The sequence below is a fragment of the Nyctibius grandis genome, chromosome 32 (genome assembly GCF_013368605.1).
Source record: "Nyctibius grandis isolate bNycGra1 chromosome 32, bNycGra1.pri, whole genome shotgun sequence".
NCBI classification, from domain to species: Eukaryota; Metazoa; Chordata; class Aves; order Nyctibiiformes; family Nyctibiidae; genus Nyctibius; species Nyctibius grandis.
The window spans coordinates 5211502-5236886 of record NC_090689.1 but is presented as its reverse complement, the minus strand read 5'-3'; the positions used below and the strand labels follow the sequence as shown (position 1 = coordinate 5236886).

At 62.8% G+C, this 25385-nt stretch overlaps 1 protein-coding gene across 17 annotated transcripts in view; it reads right to left on the bottom strand.

The window, feature by feature from the left end:
- KIF1A (kinesin family member 1A) overlaps positions 1-18140 on the bottom strand; it is a 34366-nt gene extending 16226 nt beyond the window's left edge. For 7 of the 17 annotated variants that reach the window (XM_068421246.1, XM_068421247.1, XM_068421248.1 and 4 more), the window contains exons 1-24: positions 18035-18140; positions 13586-13662; positions 13301-13480; positions 12740-12805; positions 12365-12543; positions 11895-12006; positions 11430-11507; positions 11043-11108; positions 10780-10797; positions 10337-10412; positions 10145-10223; positions 9737-9879; positions 6851-6984; positions 6224-6303; positions 5806-5881; positions 3507-3586; positions 3110-3216; positions 2455-2538; positions 2149-2329; positions 1994-2066; positions 1649-1742; positions 1366-1514; positions 1028-1206; positions 801-938 (exon numbers count right to left, since the gene is read on the bottom strand). In XM_068421246.1, the coding sequence (XP_068277347.1) occupies positions 801-938; positions 1028-1206; positions 1366-1514; positions 1649-1742; positions 1994-2066; positions 2149-2329; positions 2455-2538; positions 3110-3216; positions 3507-3586; positions 5806-5881; positions 6224-6303; positions 6851-6984; positions 9737-9879; positions 10145-10223; positions 10337-10412; positions 10780-10797; positions 11043-11108; positions 11430-11507; positions 11895-12006; positions 12365-12543; positions 12740-12805; positions 13301-13480; positions 13586-13662; positions 18035-18140 (2555 nt within the window). Of the gene's footprint in view, positions 1-800; positions 939-1027; positions 1207-1365; positions 1515-1648; positions 1743-1993; positions 2067-2148; positions 2330-2454; positions 2539-3109; positions 3217-3506; positions 3587-5805; positions 5882-6223; positions 6304-6850; positions 7060-8414; positions 8442-9736; positions 9880-10144; positions 10224-10336; positions 10413-10779; positions 10798-11042; positions 11109-11429; positions 11508-11894; positions 12007-12364; positions 12544-12739; positions 12806-13300; positions 13481-13585; positions 13663-18034 lie in introns of all 17 variants that reach the window. The other 10 variants (XM_068421243.1, XM_068421249.1, XM_068421250.1 and 7 more) reach the window with 3 other exon arrangements.
- Between the last annotated feature and the right edge of the window lie 7245 nt (positions 18141-25385).

Genomic DNA, 25385 nt, shown 5'->3' with positions numbered 1-25385 from the left:
TTTGTGGGGATTTGGGGTTGTTTTTTTTTCTCGGTTGGGTTTTGGGGTGGGGTTTATTTCTGCTTTTAAACCAAAGGACGTCGGGAAATAAAGACCTGCCCATCCGGCGCGTCTCTAAAGGCAGCCACCAACGGCCATCGACTATAAAGGGCGGAGAAAAGAGCAACCCAAGGAACCGGTGCAAACGGTGGGGACTGCCCTTGCTGGCTTTGCGGGCAACGCAGGGACAGAGCGAGTGGCACGAGGCTCGCCGCCACCCCTGCTGCCAAGGAGCATCTCTCCACGTGCCGCGGCACGGGGGGGACGCCTCCTCGGCAGGGGCGGTCGGTTGGGACGGGCAGCTCAGCCCCCTGCTCCCCCTGCCCGCTGCCCCTTCTCCGGGGTGGCCCGTCCTCGTTGCTGGCACCGCACCCGGCGTGCGGGAAGCACACGGAGACGCACAGCACGTACCGTACAGACGGACGCTCGGACACCGACGCGTGCACGTGGACGCGTGCCCGCCGGGGCGGACGGCACGACGGCACGGGCTCTCGGCGTGCTGGACGGCCGCAGCCCCCCGCCTCCCACCGGCGGCGAGCCCAGAGCCCGTGCCGCACAGCGCTGCGCCACGGCAGGCAGCGGGAGCGTGGCCAGCGGCTCAGGGGGCCCTTGGGGTCCCGGCAGCCAACGCAGGGCTGGCACCGGGGAGGCAACGCGTCCTCCCGGGGAGACGAAACCCCTGTGCACGGCGGAGCCGGCGGCACCCCCTCCCGCAGGGCTGCCTGCAGGTCCCGGCTGCGCTCAGGAGCCAAAGTGCTCACCTGCCGACCAGCCTGAACCAGGGGAAGCGGTCGTAGAAAGGATCTCCGCCGGTCACCACGTTGTCGCAGTCCTCGATGACGCTAGAAGGCACTTCTGCTGCACGGTCGTACATCTCACGCATCAGGTCCAGGCGCTGCCTGCAGGCGGAGGGGGACGCAGCGGGCAGCTGTGAGAAACTGGGCCGAGGCCAGCCGAGCCCTCGCCTGCACGGGCATCGCTCGCCCACCTCAGCTTCTCCAGGGTCCAGTAATGCGTTGCCCCGTTCTTCTGGTCCTGAACCTCTACGGCCACGATGGTCCGGGGGAACGGCCGCTTCTCCCGGTCCTTGGCAGCATCGGGAGGCAGCAGGTCGGGAGGGAGAGGCGAGTATAGCGTGTCTGTGAGGAGCACAAACTGGAACTGGACCTGGCGAGGGGCAGAGGGGGACGGTGAGCGGCCCGGGAGGACAGCAGGCTCCACGTGGTGCCTTCAGTGACCTCCTCCTCAGCACTTCCCTGGCTGCCCATGCTTGTGGCCTCTGCCATGGGTGCTGCAGCAGGCCAGAGAGGAGCCCCGGGCACCCACCTTCTTCTTCAGCTCCACGCTGATGGCGTTGGCTTCCTTGAGGAAGATGGCGTTGCCCCAGAGCAGGTCGCGGAGCGAGGTGAACTGGTACCACTTCCACTTCCTAAAGGCCCAGAGCGCCAGCTCGAACTCCCGCTCCGTCCACTGCACTGTGGGGACACAGAGGGACAGTCACCCCACTGCCAGGAGGGAAGACATCAGTGCAAAGATGCCCAGGGGACCCATGGTCCACTCCTGCTCCCGTGGAGAACATCAAAACCCTGTGGTGGCACCCAGCCCTCACCTTCATCCTCAGGTTCTTCCTCTTCCTCGTTTGCCTCAGGGTAATACCTAGAGTCCATCTGCTTCTGCAAAGCCTCCAATTTGCTCTCATAGTCCTGGGGGAAGCAGGGAAAGGCATGATGCAACCCACAAGGTGTGACCATCCTCCAAGCCGCCACATAGCGCTCCTCCCCGACCCCAGGAACCCGGCCTCCTCCCTCCTCTGGATCCGTGTTTATGGGGACAACCCCAGGATCAACAGGTTTGCCCTTGTTTTTAGGACACATAGAGCCACCCCATGCAAACATCTGCCGGGACTCTGTCATGCCTGGGCAGCCTGAGAAGGAGCGAGGTCCTGGCCACCTACCAGCCTCTGCTGCTCGAGAAGGTAATTTGCCTCCTCCCGCTCCCTCCGGTACTGGTCTTCCAGTTCCTGGAGCCTGGGAGGAACGGGGAAGGAAAAGATGATGAACCTGGAGGTGGACACCCAACTCCTCATCGTCCCAGCCCCTGTGCCCTCACCGCTGCTCCATCTCCTGCTTCATGTCGATGCCCTGCTTCTCCAGCAGCTCTCTTTGGGCGAAAGCCCAGTCCACAGGCTCGGCGGGGGTCTCGGCGCACGGGGTCCGCTCCCGCTCCTGCCGAGCCTGCTCGGGGTGGTTGAAGCGGAAGACGTGGCTCTTCCCCATGATGATGCGGTTTCCTACAGGGATGCACGCGAGGTGGGGGGAAAGGGCGTGGGTTTAATGTGGGACAACCTGCAGGGCCCCCGTGGGATGGAGGGAGGTGGGTTACGGCGGCGCTAGCGTGCCGGCTCTGGGGACCCACCTGAGCGCAGGATGCTGGGCTCCATCACCTTTTTGCCGTTCACGTAGGTGTCGGCGCCTTCACAGGGCTCCAAGGTCACTATTACTGCAGAGACGGTGGGAGGGGGAGAGAGGGAGCAAAGGGAAGGTGGAAGTAAAGGGATGAATCCTGCATCTCCTGCTCCACTGCTCCTGCAGCCTCGGAAAGGGAGAGCTGCCCCAGCCGGCACCCCAGGCGTGGAGTCAGGGGACACCGGGGCACCCACCAGCAGCACCCACACCCTGGGCAACCAACAGGGCTCAGCCAACCTCGTGTTAATCAGAACAGTCCCAAGGACTAAAAGCAGCTGGAGGCTGGATGTGAGAGGAGATCAGAGCCTCCAGCACACATCTCCAGCCTCCCCAAAGCCCTTTCACCCCCAGGGTTCCTGCTGGTTTGCGGGGTGGGCTCTGCTCTGCGTCCTGGGCAGGGGAATTGTCTATGGTCTGCTCTTCCCTCCCACCCTGAGCTCCCTGGCTTGTCTCGCCGCGGCAGCTTCCACGTGCCTTACACGAGCTTCCCTCCCAGCTAGATGAGGGCCAGAGCTCTCTCCACGAGTCTGAGGAGGGCAGGACCCCCGGCTGGGGGCAGGGGCTGTGGTCCCCGGGGAGGTGGAGCCCCTCCAGACAAGCAATACCTTCACCGCCGGTTTTGGTGTCGCTGCGGAAAAGGCAGTGCTCTTCCTTAATGAAGTGCCCGCTGAGAACGATGTCCTGCCTCTTCTCTGCGTCTTCCCGGCCAACCCTGCCGGAGGGAAACCCAGCTCAGTCCTTCCTCGAAGCAGCCCCTCCCTGGGCCTCCCCGCCAAAACCATCCTTGGGGCCGGCAGGAGCAGCCCTTGGTGCGCAGCAGGACCAAGGTCCCTAACGAGAGCGCCAGGCAAATACGTTTTTCCCACACAGCTCTGGCATGTTGGGGATGTCCCGGGAACGGTGCCCAGCCCCGGGATAGCTGCCACCCCACTGCCCACCCGGGCAAGTCAGGCCCTGAGATATGGGCTAGGTTCCCACCACTCCACGGGACCTGGCCCTCACCTTGTTATCCCATCCTTGATGTAGTAGAGAAGACACTCGGACATGAGCGGGTCCTCGTTCAGGTTGACCAAGTGGGGTGTCTGGGAGAGATGAACAAGGAGTCACCCCGGTGCGCCACATCTCCCCGGGTGCTGAGGGCTGCTCCCGAGGGCGGGGGGAACTCAGCAGCACCTCAGGCTCTCCTGCCCTCCGTAGCTCCAGGACAACATACCCAGGCAGGTACTTTTCAAGGGGACTGCAGAGAACCCAGCAGCCGGGATGAGGATGACCTGCCTCCACACACCTCCTTGGTTCCTCCTCAAAGGGCTAAGGCCTGGGCACCCTTCCCCTGGCTGCCTTAGAAAATTTGTATTGCAAACAGGCCCAACACGGAGCCGAACACTTCTCATGGGGAGTCCCTGACATGGCTTAGTGTCTCCTGGGGCAGGACCCAGCTCACCTGCGCTGTGTGTCCACGGGCTCTTGCCTCACCATAGCCCCCAGCTCCACTGTGGGCAGTGTAGCTGAGGCAGAGGCACATCCCATGCAATGGCTGGTTTAGGATGAGAGGAACTAAAAGTGCCCATTTCCCTCCACTGACAGCACAAGGACAGGTGAAGCACCCCAAAGAGAAGGCTACAGACCAGAGGTTCAACCAAAAGTAGTGGAGACCTGAAGCCGTAACTCCAGGCTGAATCTCACTCCTGGTCTCCTTCCTAACACTTTCCTCCCATCACTTCCTTCCCCTGGGTCACAAACCACTTTATTCTTGATGAGAGGGAAGTTTCTCCCCCAGCCAGAGGCCTGTCTGGCTGCAGCTAGCTTATCTCACCCCACCACAAGCTGCTGTGATTGCACCTTCAGGCAACAGGCAAAGTCCCAGGAGTATCAGTAGGTGAAGTTCTGAGTTTCCCAGAAATAAGAATAGAGACGGTCAGAAACATCGTATCAGCCCGCTGACAGCCAGCATGCAGAGGTTTCCCCATCACAACGGTGCTATGAACCCTGGCTGATAGGAGAGACTCACTCCAAACAGTGCAGGAGAGCTGGAGGTCAAGGGAAACACAGGCTCTTCTCCACGGTGGCTGGCAGGAATAAGTTGGCCATAGCATTTAACCTCAGGCCCCTCTAGGCAGACACGTAGCCCCGGGGCCTGAGACTCCTTCAGCTTGCAGGTTTTCTCCAGATTTGCAAGGCTGGCTCGTAGAAGGCAGATGCTCTACCTTCCACTGAGCTCCTTGGAGACGTAACCACCCCAACGATGGCATACAACAGGACAACAAAGTCCTGCCCTGCTTTACCCTTAATGAAACGAGGTTTTGCATGCTATCAACACTAACTTTCCTCACCAGCCACTGGAGAAGTCAGAGTAGTTTCCACCCGCCACATAGCTGAAGAGCAAGGAGGCACCAAGACCACAACAGCAATGCCCCACCTCCAGGACCAACCTGCTTTGGGGAATAAACCCCCACACTTTCTACACAAAGGGCTGGGGTCCTAACAGGCAGTGGCTGAGACAAGAATGAGAAACAAAGACAACAGTGTAGAAATTTGTCCTAAGAGTCGCACCAAGGCATGCGGGGGCAAGGTCCCGAAGCCTTCATCACCGAGTGTCACCACCTCAGCTGGGATGAAGACGTTTGGCCAAGCCAACAAGCATCAGCTGCCAGGGCAGCTCTCAGAGCCTCCCTCGGTGCAGCGGGACAGCTGAGCAAGCACACCCTGGTCCTACCAGCATGGGTCTGCACCTCGGCAGCCCGTGTAGCTCTGTGGGCATCACGGGGTTGGGGCTGTAAACTGGACGTCACGACTGCCATGGTTATACAGACGAGCGAGGGGCAGCGACGTGCTGTGCCCGGAGCTTGGCAGGGTTTGCTGGCACGCAAACTCTTTGGGGCACGGCCAGTATTTGCTTAGAAAATACTTCCCAGGATGCTCCAAGCAATAAAGGGCATGGAATATTTCCGCACCCACATTTCTGAGCGAGGACTCACCGGTTTCAGGGGCAGCAATTTCAAACACCCCAAAGTACGGATTTTTATGAGCTGACACTGAAGACCAACACAGAGCTCCTCAGCGAAGCCCCACCTGAATGGGGACAGCATCCATGCGATGGGGGCTGGACGTTTAGCCATGTGTTTCTACCAATGTTCGTACCCAGCAAGGTCAACACTGGGATTTCCCCCGTAGGCTTCAGAGCCAAGAAAAGGCTAATGAAATATTTGGGGCTGGCCGGCAGCGTCAGGGCAGGTCGGAAGGGAGCTGAGGGGTTACAAACCAGCCCTCGTTTGCCAGGAAGAAGAAAATAAGGTGATCCTACCTTTTTAGGAGAGAAAACACCCAAGGTGCCTCCATCCTCCCTCATGGCCACACCCATTTCGGCCAGCAATGCTTCCCTGAAGGAGGATGGGAAAGAAGAGCCTGTCAAAGCCCCACGAGCCCCTGGAGTTGGCACTAGACAAGCCCAGGATGGGGCCCAAGCCCACGGGTTTGCCCCACAGATCCCAGCCGTAGGGCTTGCTTCAGCTCTCTCCATGCCTCTCAGAGCAGACCACGTCCGTGCAGGCTAACGTGGTGGGCACTGGGGGGCCTGGGGGGCAGCCAGGGTATGGCTGGATGGTCAAATTTCCTGGCTGCCCCCAGGAGCTGAACTGCTGTAGGCAAAGTGCAGAGGAGGGGAGATGCCTGGGGAATGCCACCCTGTCCCATACCATCCCATCCCATCCCATCCCACCCACCTCTCCATCCGGATTGCTTCCGTCCTCCGCAGCTTCTCCTCCCACGTCTCATTCAGTTCCGCGATGATCTTCTCCGTCTCCTGGTGAGAGTGGGATTAGCAGCGGGTTAGCGTGTCCTACGGGCAGCAGACCTGCCCACTCTGCCAGGCTCTGCCCGGCATGCCACAGCGGGACACTGGGCCCAGTTTCAAGCCCATTTAAACGAGCCGCGGCAGCATTTCACCCACACCTTTCCATTATCCCTGTCCTCAAAGAGTGAGGCACGAAGACCAGCCTCTCCATCCCCTTGCTGCCAGCCCGCTCCTGCACCATCCCGAGCCAGGAGCGCCCATCCCGAGCCGGGAGCGCCCATCCCGAGCTGGGAGCGCCCATCCCACAGGGCAGCAGTCACCGCATGGGGAGGATGGCAGCACCAGGAGGACCTTATCATGCCAAACCCTCCCCTGTCCGGCAGTCCAGAGCACTGGGCAGCTCTGGGTCTGTCTGCTCTGCAAGAGCACACCCGAGCATCACTTCCCATGAGCATCACCCATAACGGGTTTCCAGCAAACACTGAGCCCCCTCCGCAAGCCTCCGTGCCAGAGCGTTGAGCTGAGCCCTCCGTCCTGCCAGGCGCTGGCCTCTCACCTTGAGCCTTTCGATCGCCTCTTCGCTGCCCGGAGCAAACATGATGCGCTCGTGGAGGCTAGCGACGGAGGCAGCGCGGCTGGACAAGGCCGAGAGGGAGGAAGAGGGGCTGATCCCGGCGATGGCGTTGGTCACTGTGGAGAGATTGTCATGGCGGTGACTCAGCTCTGTCCCTCTAGCATCATTATTGTTCTCAAAGTCGGACACATCTACGGGCAGGGAAGGAGGGATGGGCCAGGGGAAGACACACGGACAGGAAGAGAGAGAGAAAGAGAAAGATAGAGACAAGAAAAGCTGTTGGGAAAAAAAAAAAAAGAATGGCCGAGTGCAGCGAGAAAAAAGCCAGAAGTTACAAGGAAAAGGCACAGGCGACAGCACAGCGGCACAGGCAGCAGCAGGGCAAGGGCACGCACGCCTCTGCCCCAGCGCGGGCAGCCCCGCAGGAGCACGGGTCTGGTTTGGGAATAGCCCTGGAGCCTTCCTGGGCTTCCAGGGATGCTTTTTGCCACACCAGGTCCTGCAGCCATCAGGTCTGGGATCAACCGCCCCCCCCAAGAGCGTGCCGCTGCCCCTGTCATCCTCCCCCACCGAACCAGCCCGGGTGGTTTTCCCTGCCCGGGCACCCCAGATTAGCTGGAGCTGGGGGTAGAGAATGAGAAGGGAAGGGAAGGAGAGGCGGCGGCCCTCCACCCTACAAAGGGGTCGGGGGGACGGAGCAGGAGGAGCTGTGGGATCCCCTCGCTGGCAGAGCCCAAGCCCTGGCCCACGCAGCCAGAGAGAGCAAAGCGAGGGCAGGATGGCAGCACGCCCGTCACAGGCAGCGGCACTCGCCTGCCAGCACCCCGAGCACCAGCTGCCACCAGACCCCGCGGCGAAGGGACCCACGTATCAGAGATGCTCCTCCAGCCTCGAGAAGTTGCAGGGGCTCGGCGTGCTGTGCCGGAGGCAGGCAGGGAGCAGGTTGGCAGGTGCCACGTTAGTCACCCATCTCCATCAGCCCGCATCTGGGGGAGCTGAGCCAGGAGGGGACAGGCCAGGTTCCCATCCCCTCAGCGGGCTCAGCACAGCCTGGCTGCACTGCCTGGCCCCGGGCAGGATGGGGCAATAGTGCTTATCCATGGGCAGAAACCTCCTGGCCGTCACCACGCACCCCTCCATCAGGAGAGCACCGTGCCAGCCTGCCCGAGCGCCGTGCCAGGCTCCGGTCCCGACAAGCCCCAGCGCCAGCACAAGCAGCAGAAGCGGCAGCAGCAGCAGCAGCAACAGGAAACATCGTGACAGCATGGAGGAAGGAGTCCCCGTGGGGATCGGGCCCTTGGCACAGTGGAGAGGGAGGACACTGGGCCCTCCGAGCGCTGTCCTGAGCCCAGGCGCTAACCACGACTCTGTCACCATCCCCTTTGCCAGCCCCCTGGGAATGGCCAGCCTGTGGGCAAGCGCCTCTCCATCAGCTGGGGCTGGCTACGGGAGCCCTTCCCCATGCCGCACGGGTGCCTCTGGGTGCAGCCTAGGCCTCCCAAAAGCTGTGAAGCGACAGAGAGTACCAGTGATGGGGAATACACACATTTGGATCCTCCCGCAGCAGGATGGGCTAAGAGAGAGAGAGAAAGGGCAGGGAGGCGGGGTAAGACAGAGAGAACAGAACAAGAGTGGGTTCATCTCAGTAGGATTTCCGACAGCACACGGAGGAGAGGCCACGGGCAGGTGCAGCCCTGGGAACAGCTTCCCAGTACCTCTGCTGGGCATGGGATGCTGAAGACAGGAGGTGGAGAGGGAGAAGAGGAGGTCTGCTGGGTGTATAGAATCGTAAAATCACAGAATCATTTTGGTTGGAAAGGACCTTTTTGCTCATCGAGTCCAAACGTTCACCCAGCACTGCCAAGGCCACCACTAACCCATGTCCCTCAGCACCACATCTACACGGCTTTTCAATCCCTCCAGGGATGGGGACTCCACCACTGCCCTGGGCGGCCTGTGCCAGTGCTTGACAACCCTTTGGGTGAAGACATTGTCCCTGATCTCCAACCTAAACCTCCCCTGGCACAACCTGAGGCCGTTCCCTCTCGTCCTATCGCTTGTTACCTGGGAAAAGAGACCGACCCCACCTCACTGCACCCTCCTTTCAGGCAGTTGTAGAGAGCGAGAAGGTCTCCCCTCAGCCTCCTTTTCTCCAGACTAAACACCCCCAGGTCTCTCAGCCGCTCCTCATCACACTTGTGCTCCAGACCCTTCCCCAGCTCCGTTGCCCTTCTCTGGACTCGCTCCAGCACCTCAAGGTCTTTCTTGTAGTGAGGGGCCCAAAACTGCACCCAGGATTCGAGGTGCGGCCTCACCAGTGCCGAGTACAGGGGGACGATCCCTGCCCTAGTCCTGCTGGCCACACTAGTGCTGACAAAAGCCAGGATGCTGGTGGCCTTCTTGGCCCCCTGGCCACACTGTTGGCTCCTGTTCAGCCGCCATCGACCAACACCCCCAGGACCCTTTTCCCCCAGGCACTTTCCAGCCACTCTCCCCCAGCCTGTAGCGGTGCGGGGGGTTGTTGTGCCCCGAGTGCAGGACCCGGCCCTTGCCCTTGTTGACTCTCACACAGTGGCCTCGGCCCATCGCTCCAGCCTGTCCAGACCCCTCTGCAGACCCTTCCTGCCCTCCAGCACATCAAAGCAGTGTAAAGCAACTCCTCCTGTTTATGGGAGCGGGCTGGGGGTTGTGACCGCACGTGCGGGGGCTCGCCGGAGACATCCCGGCCACGCTTCAGCAGCATGATGCTGCCGCGCTGGTGGCAGAGCAGGACGCAGGGCAGGTGTGGGGACACCAGCCCCACAGGTGGGGGGACTCCAGCCCACCTCTGCCTGGAGCCGCTGTCAGAGAGCACCGGGCGGTACCTACTGTCAATGATGTCCCCAAGGCCCTGGGCGTAAAGAAGGTCGCGCAGGCGTGCCACCTCGTCCTTCAGCTCCCGGATGAGCTTGTTGTTGGGGTCCTCGTTGATGACGGCGTTGCAGCGGATCTGCTTGGCACGGTCGGCGTACCTAGGGAAGGGCAGAGCCCTGAGCAGCAGCAGCGGGGGGCAAACACCCAGCTGCTGGGCAAAGCGGGAGTGCTGCCAAGCCCCTCCAGCGAGCGATCCTTTGGAGGATCCCAGTGCCAGGACAATCCTTTGGCTTCTTGTCTGAGGTTGCAGGGTCCTCCCACAGAACCCCCCTGGCCAGGGGTGCCACAGAGGTGGCAGTGCCCGGGTTTCAGAGACCACCCTGCCCTTGCCCACTGGTGGGGGACGAAGGTACTTCTTCCTACCTGAGGGTGCTGAGGGTCTCGTCATAGTTGATGTCGGCAGGACTGAGAGCAGCGACCATGGCCGTCCTAGAGTTGCCCCCTGCCCGGAGAGATACACTTGCATTAGGGAGAAGTTGGTCCCCGCAGCAGTCATCAACCTCCGCTTGGCTGCCGTGCCCACTGCCGAGCCCGTGCGTCCCCCCGTGTCCTCACCCAGGTTCTCCCGCAGCAGCCATGTCAGCACCGAGTCCCGGTAGGGGATGAAATCCGTCTTCTTCTTCTTTTTGTTCTGGGGGATGGAGAGCAGAGGGAAGGGCTGTCAGGCTGCCTGCTGGCTGGTGACATCCAGTCCCCAGCCATGGGACTCTGAGGAGGATGGCTCTGCCCGGCCACCACAGCCTCGGGTAGCTCTGCTCAGGTCCCCAGGTCATGCCTGTGAAATGCCCTGCCTGGGCTGGGGCGGGTGTTTAACGCCAGGTACCGAGAGCCACAGGGTGAGGAGGGTGATGAGGATGCCAAGGGCTCTGCAAGCCCCCAGGAGATGCATGACTTGGGTCTGGGCAGAGCCTCACCCCCAAACCACCCTGTGACCCACTCCCACCTGCCTGTGCTAAAAACCAACCCCCCCCCTTCCCCAGCCCGCCCAGGGCACCTACCTTGTTCGGCCCCGAATCCTGCAAAGAAAGTGGAGAGACTGTTGAAGTGAGCTGCTCCCCTCCTCGGCACCCACCACAGCTCCCCGTCCTCCAAGCAAAGAGCAGCAGGCACAGATCTCCAGGGAGACAGCAGCCTCACCAGCGCAGGGACATCCCAAGCTGTCCCTGCCCATCCCTCGGAGCCGGGATGCTCCATCCCTTGGAGCTGAGCCCATCCCTGCTGAGCTGAGCCCATTCCCCCACGGTGCACTCCACCTACGTACCATTTCAGCCAGGGCAGAGATGACTTTCCCCAGCGTGGTCAAGGACTTGTTGATGTTTGCTCCTTCCTGGTGGGGAGAGGAAAAGCCCAGATGCTCAGGCCCCGTTTCAGAGCAGCGCTAAAGCCCGATGCACCAGGAGGATGGGGAAGTCCCAGTATGGGGTGGGCAAAGAGCAGTTGGTCTTTCTGGGTAACCAGTACATCCCAGCTGGGATTCATGGACCCTGGTGGAATCGGCACTGGGCAGCTTTCAAACAAAACCCCATCAAGGATTTTGGCAGCGTAGTGGAAAAGGAACCAGGCAAGGAAAGGAGATGTCACAGCTGGGGACGAGGGGGCAGGATGTGGCGTCCCCGCCGGCAGAAGGGGACCTCTTGCCAGCTCTCACCTTTAGTCTTGTGCCCTTCGCGCCAGTGGAGTCGGCTCGCTCGCTCCCTGCCAGGTCCACCAAGCTGATTTTGCTGACCTGCAGGCAGAGACAAGGCTGTCCGCCCCAGCAGGCACAGCAAACCGGGCCCCGGCACGGAGCCGAGGAGGGCTCAAAGACCTCTTGCAAGGTGACACTGCTCTGAAGGCAGAGGTGGGCTCTGCAGGGTCATCCTTGCTGGGATTTGGCCATGAGCAGGGCTAACAATCCTTGCAGGCAGGGCTGGAGGGCACCAGCTGCCAAACATCCTCTCCAGGGGCTGGTCCCTCAAGGGACCACGAGCCCAGCATGTGCCTGAGCCTTCTCTCCATCCTGTTCCAACCCTCCATCAGGCCACACCATCTCGTCCCAAGTGCTGCCAATAGCACACGAAGCCCTTCCCAGGTCCACGTGCATTCCCCCGAGTCCCCCAGGCTCTGCTCTCACCTTCTCAGTGGTGATGTCCGTCTCGGCATCGTGCCGCTTCTGTGTGAAGATGATGTTGAACACGGCGTGGGAGCGGCTGCTGGTCTCGTTCATGTTGGTGGCAGCCACAGTGCTGCAGAGAGAGGAGGACAGGGAGGTATGACACTCTGCAGGGGACACTGGAGTGGCTGGTGCTGAGGCCAGGGCTCGTTTCAGGACAGGGTACATGATGGCAAGGCAAGTCTGGAGGACAGGAGAGGACTCTCGGAGGAGATGTGCAGAAGTCCAGGCTTTCTCCTGCTGGCTCCAGGGCGTTTTAACAGCAGGAAGGAGGTAAGGTGAAAATAAGTGGGGGGTACCCAATGCTTAGACAGGAGGGGACTGCCACCTCCAGAGCAGCCAGACCAGCAGAGCAAGGAAGTTAAGCAGGACCTTCTGGAGGTATCTGCAAGCTCTCCAAATCCTGGCCACATCCTGCTCCCTCAACTCACCGGGCCTTGTTCCCAGAATCCATGAGGTCCTGGATGTCATTGTAGGAGGTCACAGCCAGCTTGGAAAGGTCCTCAACGTACGGGCCCATAAGGGGATGCTCCCTCACCCGCAGGTTCCCCTTGTTCTTGGGGTTCAGGAGGTCCCTCACGCGCTCACAGTATATCTCCATGTAGCTCACCTAGAGCAGAGGGCACAGGCAGGGCTAGCAGCTGGCAGGACATGGACACTCGATGTGTAGGCAGAATTAATTGGGTCCTGCCCACCGACCCCACACCCAGGGATGGGACCCCCCAAAGAAGGGTCTGCACACTGGCACGGCTTGCAGAGCTGGGTGGGAGGCTGGAGCCGGACTAGGCAGGCAATGGGGTGCCTACCTCCACGGAGTAGGACATGTTGTCATTCGTTGTGTCATTGATGCGGGAGAAGAGGTCCTCGCACAGCTGTGGAGAGAAAAGCCAGGCTGCTCACAGGAAGGATGCTCCTGCCTGAGGTGCCCAGGCCACAAGGATTTCTACCTTCTCACCCCTAAAACCAGAGTCCCTGAGTGCTGGGATGGCTCCTGGGGAGCTGGCAGAACCTCCTCTGCTGATATGGGGGGCTCAGCATGCCCAGAGCCCCCCCCGGTGCCCTGCTGGGCCAGCACGGGGCAGCTCTCAGCAAGCAGAGCCGGCGGGGGCTCGGCGCTTGGACTACTGCTGCTCACAAACACCGGCCTAGTGTGGTCAGACCATTATTCATCTGGTCTCAGAGGAGTCCGGCGTGACCCTCCTTGTCCCCCCGCCCTCCGGCAGAGCCGTGCCGGCTCGCTGCCGCAGCAGGCCTGCAGTAGACCTTGGCAAAGCCTGGCCCCTCTCCCCTCTTCCCTCCCCGCTCCGCTTTCCCTTTGGGCATCCTGCCGGGACCAGGGGAACGGGCAGCTTTTCACCAGGCGGCACCTGCGGGATGATGCCTTGCTGGTCCTTCTCCTGTTTCCCCATCATGGTGTAGGATTTTCCAGCACCCGTCTGCCCGTAGGCGAAGATGCAGACGTTATAGCCCTCAAAGGCGTGTTGCAACATCTCCTCGCCGATGTCCCGGTACACTTGCTTCTGAGATGCATAGTTGATGTCTGCAGGCTGCAGAGAGGAGGGGTATAAGGAGAAATTTGGCAAGGAGGTCCTCCTGCCTCTCCCCAAGCCCACCCTGGTGCTCCAGGTGGGCTCAGGCCTCCCACCTCTTACCGTGGTGTGGGACCAGTAGGAATAGTCAAAGCTGAAGCTTTTTGGTGTCTCTTTGGGCTGCTTCGGGTTCAGGATAGCTAGGGGCAAACAGATGGGAACATGAGGCCACCTGGCCACCCATGGCACCCCCACCACCCACACAGAATCACAGAATCGTTTTGGTTGGAAAGGACCTTTAAGATCATCGAGTCCAACCGTTAACCCAGCCCTGCCAAGGCCACCACTAACCCATGTCCCTCAGCACCACATCTACACAGCTTTTAAATCCCCCCAGGGATGGGGACTCCACCACTGCCCTGGGCAGCCTGTTCCAGTGCTTGACAACCCTTTAGGTGAAGAAATTGTCCCTGATCTCCAACCTAAACCTCCCCTGGCACAACTTGAGGCCGTTTCCTCTCGTCCTGTTGCTTGTTACTTGGGAGAAGAGACCAACACCCACATCCTGCTCATGAGGGAAGGGTGATGGGATTCGGTCTGAAATGGTCCTGGAAAGCAGGACAGGACCCTCCAACTGTGCAGATGGGTCCAGAGCCTCCAGACCCCAACAGTCCCACCAGAGGAGGTGGGTGCCACGGCCAGCAGAGCCTGCACCAGCCCAGGGAACCGGGCAGAGCCTTGCCCAAACATCCTGCTGGGCACGGTGTGGGGGGAAACAGCTTTTTCCCTCAGGCTCCTTTCTGCTCCAGCACCTGCCCTTGGGAGCCCGGCCCCGGCACAGGAGGATCACAGCCTTCCTTCACCCCACAGCTGGGGAAGCTGTGCCCGAAGCCACACACATTGGTGCTGTGGGGTGGGCGCAGCTGTGGCCCCATCGGGGCTCCCCCAGGCCCCCTCCCGTTCCTGCCTCTCCTCCCCTGCGCTTTCTTTCGGGTCCCCAGCCCCAGCAGGGTGATTAACGCCTCCTGTTACACCGCCAGCGGAAACAAGAGCCTGCTTTTTCCCATCCCCTGGTGAAAAGGACGTTGCCATGGAAATTGGAGACTGCATCACTTCTCTTCCTCGCTCACTGCTCCCCCCGCCCCCCCGCAGAGCGCTTATGATGGTTTTTTTTTTTCTGAAACAACAGATGTGTCAGAAGAAACCCAAAGCAGCGGGATAAGCACGAGATCCAGCCATCAGCCATGTTAGGCGACATTGCAATGACCTTGGGGGCCGCTGCGGCGCAGCTCCCGTGCCCGCAGTCCCCAGCTGAGGATGAGGAGGCCATAGACCACCAAGGCTGATGGAGATCCCTCCATCGCTGCCCCAACCTGCCCTGGGGCTGGCACTCAGCCGGGGCTCGCGCCAGCTTGGGATTCAAGCTGGGACCTCCCCAAGCAGCCCCAGCCGCGGGGCAGCGCACTCCCCATGGGATCGGATGCCCCGGTGCGTGGCGTTACGGATACGGATGCTTTCTGCTCCAAATTTCTCCTCCGTTGCCACGACGGGGAGGGATCCACCACTTCTGGCCTGAGACCTATCCATCCCTGCGCACAGAGGCAGCGAGGCGGGCAGGTGGAGGGTGGGAAGCGGGGTCAGGATCCAGCCCTGACCGCGAAACCACAGCACGGTGCTGCTCGCATGCCCCTCGCTGTGGGTAGGAGCCCAGCTCCAGCACCAAAGTGGGGCCAGGCGCTGGCTCCCTGCCTGCCTGCTGGAGGCAGCGTCACTCAGATGCTCCAGGTGCCTCCTGCATCCCGGGCAGACTAATTACCACAGCCAGAGATGCTTTCTCAGGAGAAAGGGGCTGGAAAGTGACATCCCCATAGCAACTGCCCATCCCGCAGCTGCAAACGGGGACGTGGAGATCCCTGCTGAGATCCACATCGAAACGGCACCGGGCCCCACGGGGGCTGCCCGGCCCTGCTGGTGCCCGGTTGGTGTGTTGAGGGTGCGTGAGCAGCCATTGCAAAGAGAAGCGGGTGCAGAAGCCAGGCGAGAAGTCAGGTGAGGCATCTCTGATGGCTCCTGGGGTTGACCTGGCAGCTCTGCCATGCCACCCGGCCCCCCTGCTCTCGGCTTGGGGCTGTCTCTGCCCAGCAGAGCAAACAGGAGCATCACCCCCCCCGCAAAAAATGAGTCCAAGGAGGGCAAAAGCAGGAGTGGGCAGGATGGGGCCGCACAAGGCGGCTGTTCTGCATCCCAGTGCCAGGCCATGCCGGGCACGGGGTGGAGGAGCAGCTGGGGATGGCACCGAGTGGCTCCGGGCATCCCAGCTGCGGCCGCGCAGCTGGCCCGGCAGGCTGGAGAAGGGAGCTCAGTGAGAGCAGGGGGTCTCCTGTCCCCGAGGCGAAACGCTCTCCGCAGGCCCCTTTCATTCCCATTTATCTGACCCCACGTGGCTGGGTGCCGCCGGTGGGTTTTTCCTCTCCTGTGACCAGGCATCCCAGGGCTTTTGCAAAGCTGCTGCAAAAGATTCGTGCTCTGGCCAGAGGGGATTAAAAAAGGGGAGGGGGGGAGACAGACATACAAGCAAGAGGGGGAGGAGGAAAACATCTGGAGGTGGCCCTCATCTTCACCCTGCAGTGCCAGCGGCATGGCAGAGCATAGCAAGTGGGCAAGCACCGAGCAGGATAAAAGCCAGGACCCTCAGGGGAGAAAATAACCGCCGTATTTTAAAGCCCGCGGAGGCACGGCTCGGTCAGAGAATATTAATGGCCTTGTGGGATGAAAGCCAGGGTCCTGTCCTCGCCATCCTGGAGGGAGCTGCCAGGAAAGGGGCTGGGGGTGCTGGTGCCCAGGCCCGTCCCTGCAGAGGGGGGACGTCACAGAACAAAGCGGCAGTGTTGGTGGGCGGCCACAGCGAGCCAAGGGGCCGGGGCTGTCGGTTTGGGGGCGAAAGGACGGCAGAGAAGGGCTGAGCCCTTCCCAGCCCCCGCTGCCCCCGAAGGGCTCAGTGAACTGGGCGGCAGATCAACCTCCCCCCACCCCAGTACGTGCGGGGGTCTCTGCAAATAGTCCCAGGAAGGAGGAAACTTGCTCTTACACCCCCAAACACATTTATTTTTGGCTTCTCTGTGAGGAACCGAGACAGCCCCGCTCTGCAGGGGGAGTGCAGCTGGCACTACGGGCACTCTCCTGCCTCCCCCAGCCCGCAGGAGCAGCAGGAACCAGAGCCCCCCCCTTGCCTGCCCCCCAGCCCCCGGCCGAGGGGATTAGCTGGCGGTTTGTCCATTCATGGAGAAAATCCTCGCTGTCAGCAAAGGGCTGGCCGGGTGCTGCCCCTGCCCCTGCCCGCAGCCCTGCCGACCCCCCTGGCGCGGGCAGGAGGACCAGGGGCCTGCGGCATGGCCTAGGGGGTCACGGGCAGCAGGATGGTGGCAGCGGGATGGGCACGGGCAGATCGTGCTGAGCAAACACGGCCGTGGCAGCAGTGCCCGATGCTCTTGATCAGGCCCAGGGGGTGGCAGGTCCCCCCACCCGTCAAGGCCAGAAGGGACGTCTCCCCTGCCCGCACCCAGGGCCGGGCACGTATGTGGCTCCTGCTGGGCCCGAAAGGCTTCCTCGCCATGAGGGGAGCGGCTCCGCTCCCGGGGCAGACAGAGCATGCCCACGCAACCGGGCAGGGAGAGCCCCCAGGGATGGGCAGACGTTGCCCCACAGACCCCCCCCATTCCTGCTCCCCCGGCCTAGGGCGAGCGGGGGACCTGGCGGGGTCACCCCTGGGTGCCCTCCTCTCCCTCCTGCCAGGGCTGTCACGGCAGCCCAGCGCCATCGGGGTGGCTGGCACCGGTGTTTCAGCCACCACCGCCGGTGACGCAGGGAGCCCCGGGCAGGCAGGCAGGCAGGGAGGGAGATGCTGTCCCATCCGGAGGCTTCCAGAGCCAGACAGGAGGGATTTGGCTGCCTTTCCCACCCCGTACCTCCAGCAGCTGTTATTTAGAGAGCGGCGAATGCCATCCGGGCTCCTGATGGGACAGGCAGCCCCAAGCCCCTGTGCCGCGTCCCTGCTCCCCGAGCACACCGTTCCCTCAGCAAACCCCATTCCTGCCCCTCCATCCTGCTGGTGTCACAGCTCCAGACCCCGCAGGAGCAGGGATGAGTCCCCACGCGGTGCCCAGCCAGGCAGTGCCATCAGGAGCCGCTCGCTGGCCTCTGCATGGCTTCCACGGGCTGGGCTGGGCATCCTCGGCCCCACGTCCACGCACCCGTGTTTCCAGGCTCTTCTGATCCTTCCTCCCCCATCGCCTGCCAGGGGATGCCGTCCCACTTGGTATCACTGAAACCCAAGGGCTCGGTGCCACGTAGATCCCACCACTGCCATTTCAACAGCAGGGCTGCATTTCCCTTTGGGAAAGGTGACACCCCCCCGCCCCAGATTCCCTCCTCCAAACAATGCTGGGTGCTACTGGCATCCCTGACAAAGATCCTGGCTGCCAGTGCTCGCTGCTGCAGTCAGACCACGCGTGCTCCTCCCAGGCAGCACCCAAAGCCTTCCCGAGCCCCTCTGCCCCCGACGGCGGCACTCACTGGTGGTGTTTCCTGACATCTGGATAATGCATTTTGATTCCCGGCTCATCTCCCGGGAGTTGAAGGGCCGGACACGCACCGCCACCTTCACGGATGCTCCCGCCATGGCGCTGGCCGGAGGTGGGTCCTGCTAGCGGGGAGCAGCGACTGTCCTGTGAGGAGGGAAGAAAAGGGGGTCAGGAAAGTTTGCACCCCGACGCCCATCTCGGGGCCATGCCAGAACAACGCACGGAAAGCCTGTGCAACAAAACCTCCCGGGAGCGCCTCTACCAAAACACGACGGTTTGTTCCACCCCTCGATCCGCCCGCGTTTTGCCTCTCCTTCTCCCCCCTGTATCTCAGGTCAAGACCCCCTGCTCGGTCCCAGGGGACATCCCAGAGCCTCCATCACCCTGCGGCATCGCTCAGGGGACACCCACAGCAGGGGACAGGGACACGTAGGCACCGTCAGCATCAGCATGACCCTCGAGGAGTGGTTTTTCCATGCCGGGGTGCCAAAGGCACTGAGTAGGTAGCCCCTCACTTGCAAGCAAGCCCACAACCCGCTGCCCATCACCCGAGCCTCCTGCCTCCGCTCCAGCCCCAGCAGAGCAGGGACTGGGCAGCAGGAGCGGGTGGAAGGGAGGGAGGACAACGATGGCATTTGTGTCAAGGAAGGAGGCGGCTGTCGAACACGACCGCTGGTATTTGCCTCTCATTCAGCTCCCAGCAGAAGCAGAAGCGCGGCGTCAGCAGGAGCAGCACCTGCCAGCAAGCCGGTGGCCATCGCACTCGGCTGAAGCTCCCAGCTCACGATCATTTTTCCACCCCTTTTACTAATAAATTATTAATCACAAACCTCACAAGATGAAACAAACTGCTCTCTAACATCTCCCAGAGCAGCTGCTCTTCCCAGCATCGGTGTCCAGGCTCTCTGCAGCTGGTCCCACCTTCCACGAGCCCCAGTTAAGCCTCACTAGCATTGGCCAGAAAAGGATGCTGGGGTCCTTCCCTTGACCACTGGGTCCTTCGGGATCAGCCCTGACAAAATCCTAAACCTACCTTCTAATCCCCTCTCCTGCCCGTCCCCTGCTGAGCCTGCCGGAGGAAGAGGAGCTCAGCACCCCGCAGCATGGGCAGGCACCGGCTCCTCCGGCATCCCTGTATGCGGGACTCCTGCAAGGGTCTGCACAAACGCCCCGGGGCTTTTTGAGCCTGCTCTTTGTAAGTGGAACTCTCGCTCCGGGATGAAGATCAGGAGCAAGGAATGGCACCAGCTCCGGCTATGTGGCCCATGACCCGAAGGAAGCGGAGCAGACCCTCAACACGAGATGGGTTTTCCCATGGTGGAAGTGAAAAATACAGCTGAATTTGTGGAAAAGAAGGGAAAAAGAAAGAATAAAAAATAAATCCACAGAATGGAAAGTGTCCCAAGAGAAAGGGATGACTTTAAAACTAACTGAGGTTTGACAGCTCAGGTTTCTTTTCCAAAGGGGATGAGAGGAAAACCAACATATGCTCTGCCCAAAGGTAGGTATATTCATGGTGCAGTGGGAAAATTTGCAGCCAGAAAGTATGATAAGCTTGGCCCTGTCTTTCCAAAATGCTTCACCTGTTTTAAAAGCAAGCCTGCATCCCCGACAGCAGCAGGAGAACAAATCTCCCGTTACAAGCTCCCAAACTCTTCTCTCACTGTCCCACTGGGACGGCTCCGGAGCTCCCACCGTGCTCAGCCAGCAATCACACCCTTAAATCTCACCAGCTCCAGAGTTCAAGCGTTTGGTCTCAGGCTTTCTCGAGAACGGATTATTTTCAGCAGGCATTTACCACCACCATTGAGTCCCTGAAGCGGCGAGCGGGCTGCTGCATACCAAGGGGCCTCTGCCTTCCTCACTCTGCTGCTTTCTCAGACAGGGGAGAAAGGGAAAATTAATCAGGGCTCCTTGTGAAAGGGGAATGAAAACGTTGGTTTTCCCATGAAACGATGGGAAGTGTTCCCAGGTGGAAGGGCTGCATCCTCTGCTCCGCTCTGTGGCACTGCTGGTGCTCAGGGACGAGGGATCCATTGCTGGGCTAAGCCCCACGCAGCACCCAACAACTGCCCATGTCAAACGCTTCCCTCTCCTCCTTCCGCAGCCAGCACAGCTCCCTTCCCCGGGCTTTGCAGTCTCTGCAGCTCCCAGGGCTGCAAAGAGGTGGGTCAGGTCCCCGGGCTCCTGCCTTGTGGCACAACCCTTGGCAAGAACCACCGGCATCGGCACGGCACACCCATCAGCAGCAGCCCCACCAGCCCCGGGACCAACCGCAGCCCACACGGGCAGCTTCACACCCTGCCCTCGTTCCCTCTGGCCCCTGCACCGCTCCCATCACAGCCCCCTCCAGCCCCATCCCTTCCAGCAAAGCAGCTCTGGTTTCTCCTTCGTCCTACTTTTCCGGGCGCCTCACCTTGCTGCGTGCCCTCCATCAGCGGCTGCTCGCCCTCCTGTGCCGGGAGGGCCTGCTCAGCCCCGGCCCACCCTGGCCGGCTGCGAGGAGCCCCCTCCTCGCCAGCAGAACCCTCCCTCTCTCCCTGCCATCCCCACGCCCGCATCCCGCCGTGTTCCCAGGAGCCATCTGCCTCGCCTCGCCCAGCAGCGCGGGCTCCTCTCCCCGCTGCAGAGCCGCAAGCTCGTCTCCATTTTCTGTCTCCATCCATTTCCTTCAGCTTCCTCAGCCAGGAGCTCGCTGCTTCCCTCCTGCTCCCCCACAGCCCCTCTAGTCCCCTCTCGCCACAGCAGCACGAGGACCCCAGGCAGCGCCGTGCCCCCATCGGGGAGCGCTGGCAGCCCCTGTCCAGCTCCTTCCCGAGCCTCCTCTCCTTCCCCTGACTCTTATTTTCCCGGCTCAGCCACGGGGAGGAATTCAGCCCGCAGCCCACGTAACGTGGCAGCACCACCAGCCATCACCGGCCACAGGTGCTCGGCATCCCGCAGAGAGAGGGGACACAGGGCAGGGTGGCTCGAGCCCAGCCAGCTCGCTCTGCCCGGGGACAGTCACCCACCACTGGCTTAATCCACCATCGAGAGAAATTCGATAAGCCGCTATCAACCTCTCGCTGGGAGCGGGCCAGCACTGCGGCCCCCTCCTCCTCCTCCTCCTGGGGCCACCCCACACCCAAGGGAGACGGCGGAGGACGGCAGAGTCCCCGAGGCCGCGGTACCAGGGGGTACATCTGGACCTGTCCCCCGACTCCGCAGGGCATCTCTTCCCCCCCACGCTGCGCAGCCTGCGGCGCTCTGCCCATCCCCAGCGGCCTCCCGCCAGCCCTCAGCGAGGAGCGAAAGGTCTAGAGAGCGATGATTAACTGGATCAGCGAAGATTAATTGGGCAGAGATTAGCTAGAGAGAGCTCTCTTAAATCCGAGAGCTACCAACTGCCACTGCCATCGCCCAGAGGTGACCAGTGGGATGCTGTGGGGACGTGTCCCCTGGGTGCTGCATGACACGAGGGTTCAAGCGATGCTCGCGCAGGTCAGCGTGGCCACAACGCCCTGTTCCCGTGCCCGGTGCGGGGCCGGGGCTGCCTCACCGAAGAGCTGCCCGCGCCGAGAGAAATCCAAGGCGATGTGTCCTTTTGTCTGTGCGCATCCCCACGTCACCTCGGGGGCGACGCCGGACGCCCCGTCTGGCTGCGCCTCCCGCGCCACGGTGCTCTCAGCCGCTGACGGGCTTTGTTTCAACGAGCCCTCCCCCTGCACCCCTCCTTGGGGCCCCCTAACCTCTGTCTGGGATCACGGGGCCCTGCCCTCCCTCTGGGGACAGCGGGGGACCCTGGGGGCAGCTGGCCCGGATGACGCGGCACCGCGGGCGCCTGCCAGCCCAGCGCGGTGGCTGCGCCCCGCTCGCCCCGCGCAGGGCAGGGGGCCGTGACGGTGCAGTTTTCCCCGGAGCAGCACCCGCAGGCGTGGAAGCAGCTCGAAGGACAGCCCAGGGCAGGGGCTCCCCGTCCCCAGCTGGAATCCAGCCCCCCGTTTCCCCGGTGCCACCGTGGGCACCCTGCCCTGTGCCTCCTGGCTCCCCGCCCGCCCCTGGGGGGGACACGGCTCCGGGGCATCGTTTGCAGCTCCCTGAGAATTTCGATGCGGATTCAATTTGCAGGCAGCAAATTTAAGGCCGCGGGTGAGGGGGTTTGCTCGCTGCCAGCCCGCCCTCCATCCCCACTGCAAAGGCGAGTCACCCCGTCACCCATTCCCTCCATCCTCTTTTCCACAGCGGGGAAAAGCCGCAGGGACAAGGCAGTGAGCTCCAGCAGGTGACCAGCACGGCTGGGCACCGAGAGGGGTGGGCAGCCAGGGATGGGGGGGCGATGCCAGGTCCTGACACCCCCCAGGGCTTGGGGGGCTGCAGCTCTGGCCACCCACAGGGAGGTGGAGGGGGTGGCGGCATCTGTGCCAGCGCCAGCTGCCACCTCCCAGACAAAATGGAGGTCAGCGGCAGCGTGCGGGGATGGCAGAGCCCACCACACCCCTGGCTGTACCCCGGGTAGGGGTCTGCTGCCTCCCCGCCCCCCCCATGCCACCAAGGCCACTTGCCAAGGGGCTGCTCTGGGCACTGCGGCGTGGAAGGGTGGCTGTGGCGTGGCGGGGGAGATGCTCGGCTGGTGCCTTGTCCTCCCTGAGCCCCACAGCCGAGGTGTGGGACGTGAGCAGGCAAGAGACCCCGGCGCACAGGGGGCCTGCGGGGTCCAGGGGAGGGGACGCCGCCCCATGGAGGGGGAGGAGGAGGAGGAGGAGGAAGAGAAGGAAGACAATGGGGCAGGTGCAGCGCTGCTCCCTGGGAGCCAGGGTGGCCAAACGCGGGGCTCTCCACGAGCCCCTCTGCCCAGGGACCACCCTCTCCTCCAGCCTGAGGCCATCAGCACTGGCCCGCAGTGACATGGCGGCCCTCGCCCTGCTGCCCCCAAGCCCAAGGTCAGCAGCAGCATCTCGTCCTTGTGGGGCAAGCGAGGGCCTTGGCTTCGCAGCGCTGTCGCCAGCCACCCTCCCGGGCGAGAGCCCCAGCCGGGGAGCCCCCTGCTCCCTCCAGCGCCGTCGTTGACTCTGAAGCGTAATGATGGCGTAAGACAGCTCAGCCTCAGGCCAGAGGCACCTGCCCCAGAGGGGAGCGCGGGGGTGGCTCTAGGATGAGAAGGGGCCCATGTGCCCCCACCCACGGGCTGCGGGGACGGCATCCTCCCCACCCCAGGCTGGTGCGGGGGCCGCAGAGGTGTCACCCCACCGCCGGGAAGGCTCCCCCCGGCAGGATCCTTCTGGAAGCCGGGGCGGCACCCGGTGGGGACCCGCGGGCAGCGCCCGCCCGTCCTCCCTCCCCCGCGCCTCGGGGGGCCCCGCAAAATGGCCGCCAGCCGCATCCCGCTCTGCCACGCCTCATCCCCACCGGGGGCGAGCGGGGCGGCGGCGGCACCGCCACCCCGGGGCACCCCCGGGACCCCCCCCGCTTCGCTCAGCGCCCGGAGACCGCCACCGCGCTGCCGCAGCCCGTGCCCGGGCGCGGCGGGGCTGCTCCGTCCCGCACGCTGCCGCCCGCCCGCCCGTACCCTACCTGTGCCCGTGATCGTGACCGTGACCGTGACCGTGACTGTGACTGTGACTGTGACTGTGACTGTGCCCGGTTCGGCGGGGCACAGCGCTCAGCCGCGGGCGGGGGCCGCCGGCATGAGGCCGAGCCACACGGTGCGATGCGATCCGGTGCCGGTGCGGTGTGATGCGGTGCCGCTGCCGGTGCCGGTGCCGGTGCGGGTGGCGGCAGCCCCGCCCCTCCGGTCCCCTCCCCGCCCCGCCCCGCACGCTGGTTGGCCACCGCCGCCGTCCGGGAGAAGGGGGGGGTTGGGGGGGGACCGGGAGGGCTCGAGCCGGGGATGGAGCGGTGACGTCAGCGCATCCCCCCCGCCCCGCGCTGCGGACCCGCCGCAAGGGCGCGGGGAGGGGCGGGGCCTCCCGCGTCATCCCGCAGCCGTCGCCTGGCAACCGCCCCCCCCCGCCCCCCGCCGGGCGCGGTACCCGGGGCAAGTGCCCCCGACCCCCTGCCCGGCCCCGGCCCCCAGCACCCCCCTCCCGGGCACAGCCCCTCGCTCGCCCCGGGCCGCCGAGCCCCCCGCCGGGGCACGGCCGGGGCTCCCGGTACGGCCGCGCCGGGGAATCCGGACCCAGCGCAGACAGATCACACCGTGGCCGCCAGCTTCCATCCTGCCTCGTCCTTCCACACCACCCGTGAGGCCACACGTCCCCTCCCTGCCCCACGGCCTGTCCCCAAGTGCCCCGGAGGACCGGCAGCTGGAGAGGCCTCATCCCCCCACCCACTGCGGCGGCGGTGGGTCTCCAGCGGGTCTCTCCCACCGGTGCCTCAGGGGCTGAGCGTTTGGGCGACGCTGCGAGTGTCCGGTAGCAGGGAGTCCCCTCAGCCAGAGGAGCACACGGCTGGGGCACGGGAGGGCCCGAGGGGCTGGCTTCATAGAATCACAGAATCACAGACTGGTTTGGGTTGGAAGGGACCTTAAAGACCATCTAGTTCCAACCCCCTGCCACAGGCAGGGACACCTTCCACCAGACCAGGTTGCTCCAAGCCCCATCCAACCTGGCCTTGAACACTGCCAGGGAGGGGGCAGCCACAGCTTCTCTGGGCAACCTGGGCCAGGGTCTCACCACCCTCACAGCAAAGAATTTCTTCCTCACATCTCATCTCAATCTCCCCTCTTTCAGTTTAAAACCATCCCCCCTCGTCCTGTCACTCCATGCCCTTGTCAAAAGCCCCTCTCCCGCTTTCCTGTAGCCCCTTCAGGCACTGGAAGGTGCTAGAAGGTCTCCCCGGAGCCTTCTCTTCTCCAGGCTGAACAGCCCCAGCTCTCTCAGCCTGTCTCCATAGCAGAGGGGCTCCAGCCCTCTGAGCATCTTCGTGGCTTGGGACCTCTCAGGACATCAGGACTTCTTGTCCTCACTTTGGGAGATGATGACTGGGCAGCAGTCCCCCAGGCTAACTGTGGCTTCCATCACCCATGTGGTGCTGGCCACACCAGCTCCCAGCTCCTCTCAGAGATGACCATCCAGCTGCCCAGGCAGAAGTGCTCTCACCTGATACCATGCCAGCCCCACGCGCCTGTCCCAAACGCCTTCAGCACCAGCTCTGCCAAGGGAGGGGACTTTCCACTCCATAACCTTCATCCCCAGCCCAAAGCTTTGCTCACTGAGTCGCTCCTCTGGCCAGGAGCAGCAGCAGGCACCTCGTTCGTGTTTCAGAGAGAACATTCCAGAGGATGGGCATGACACAACGGACCGTGGGCACACACTGCAGGTGACAGGCACAGCGTATTGAACAGGCCCGCGTGGCTGATGGCATCA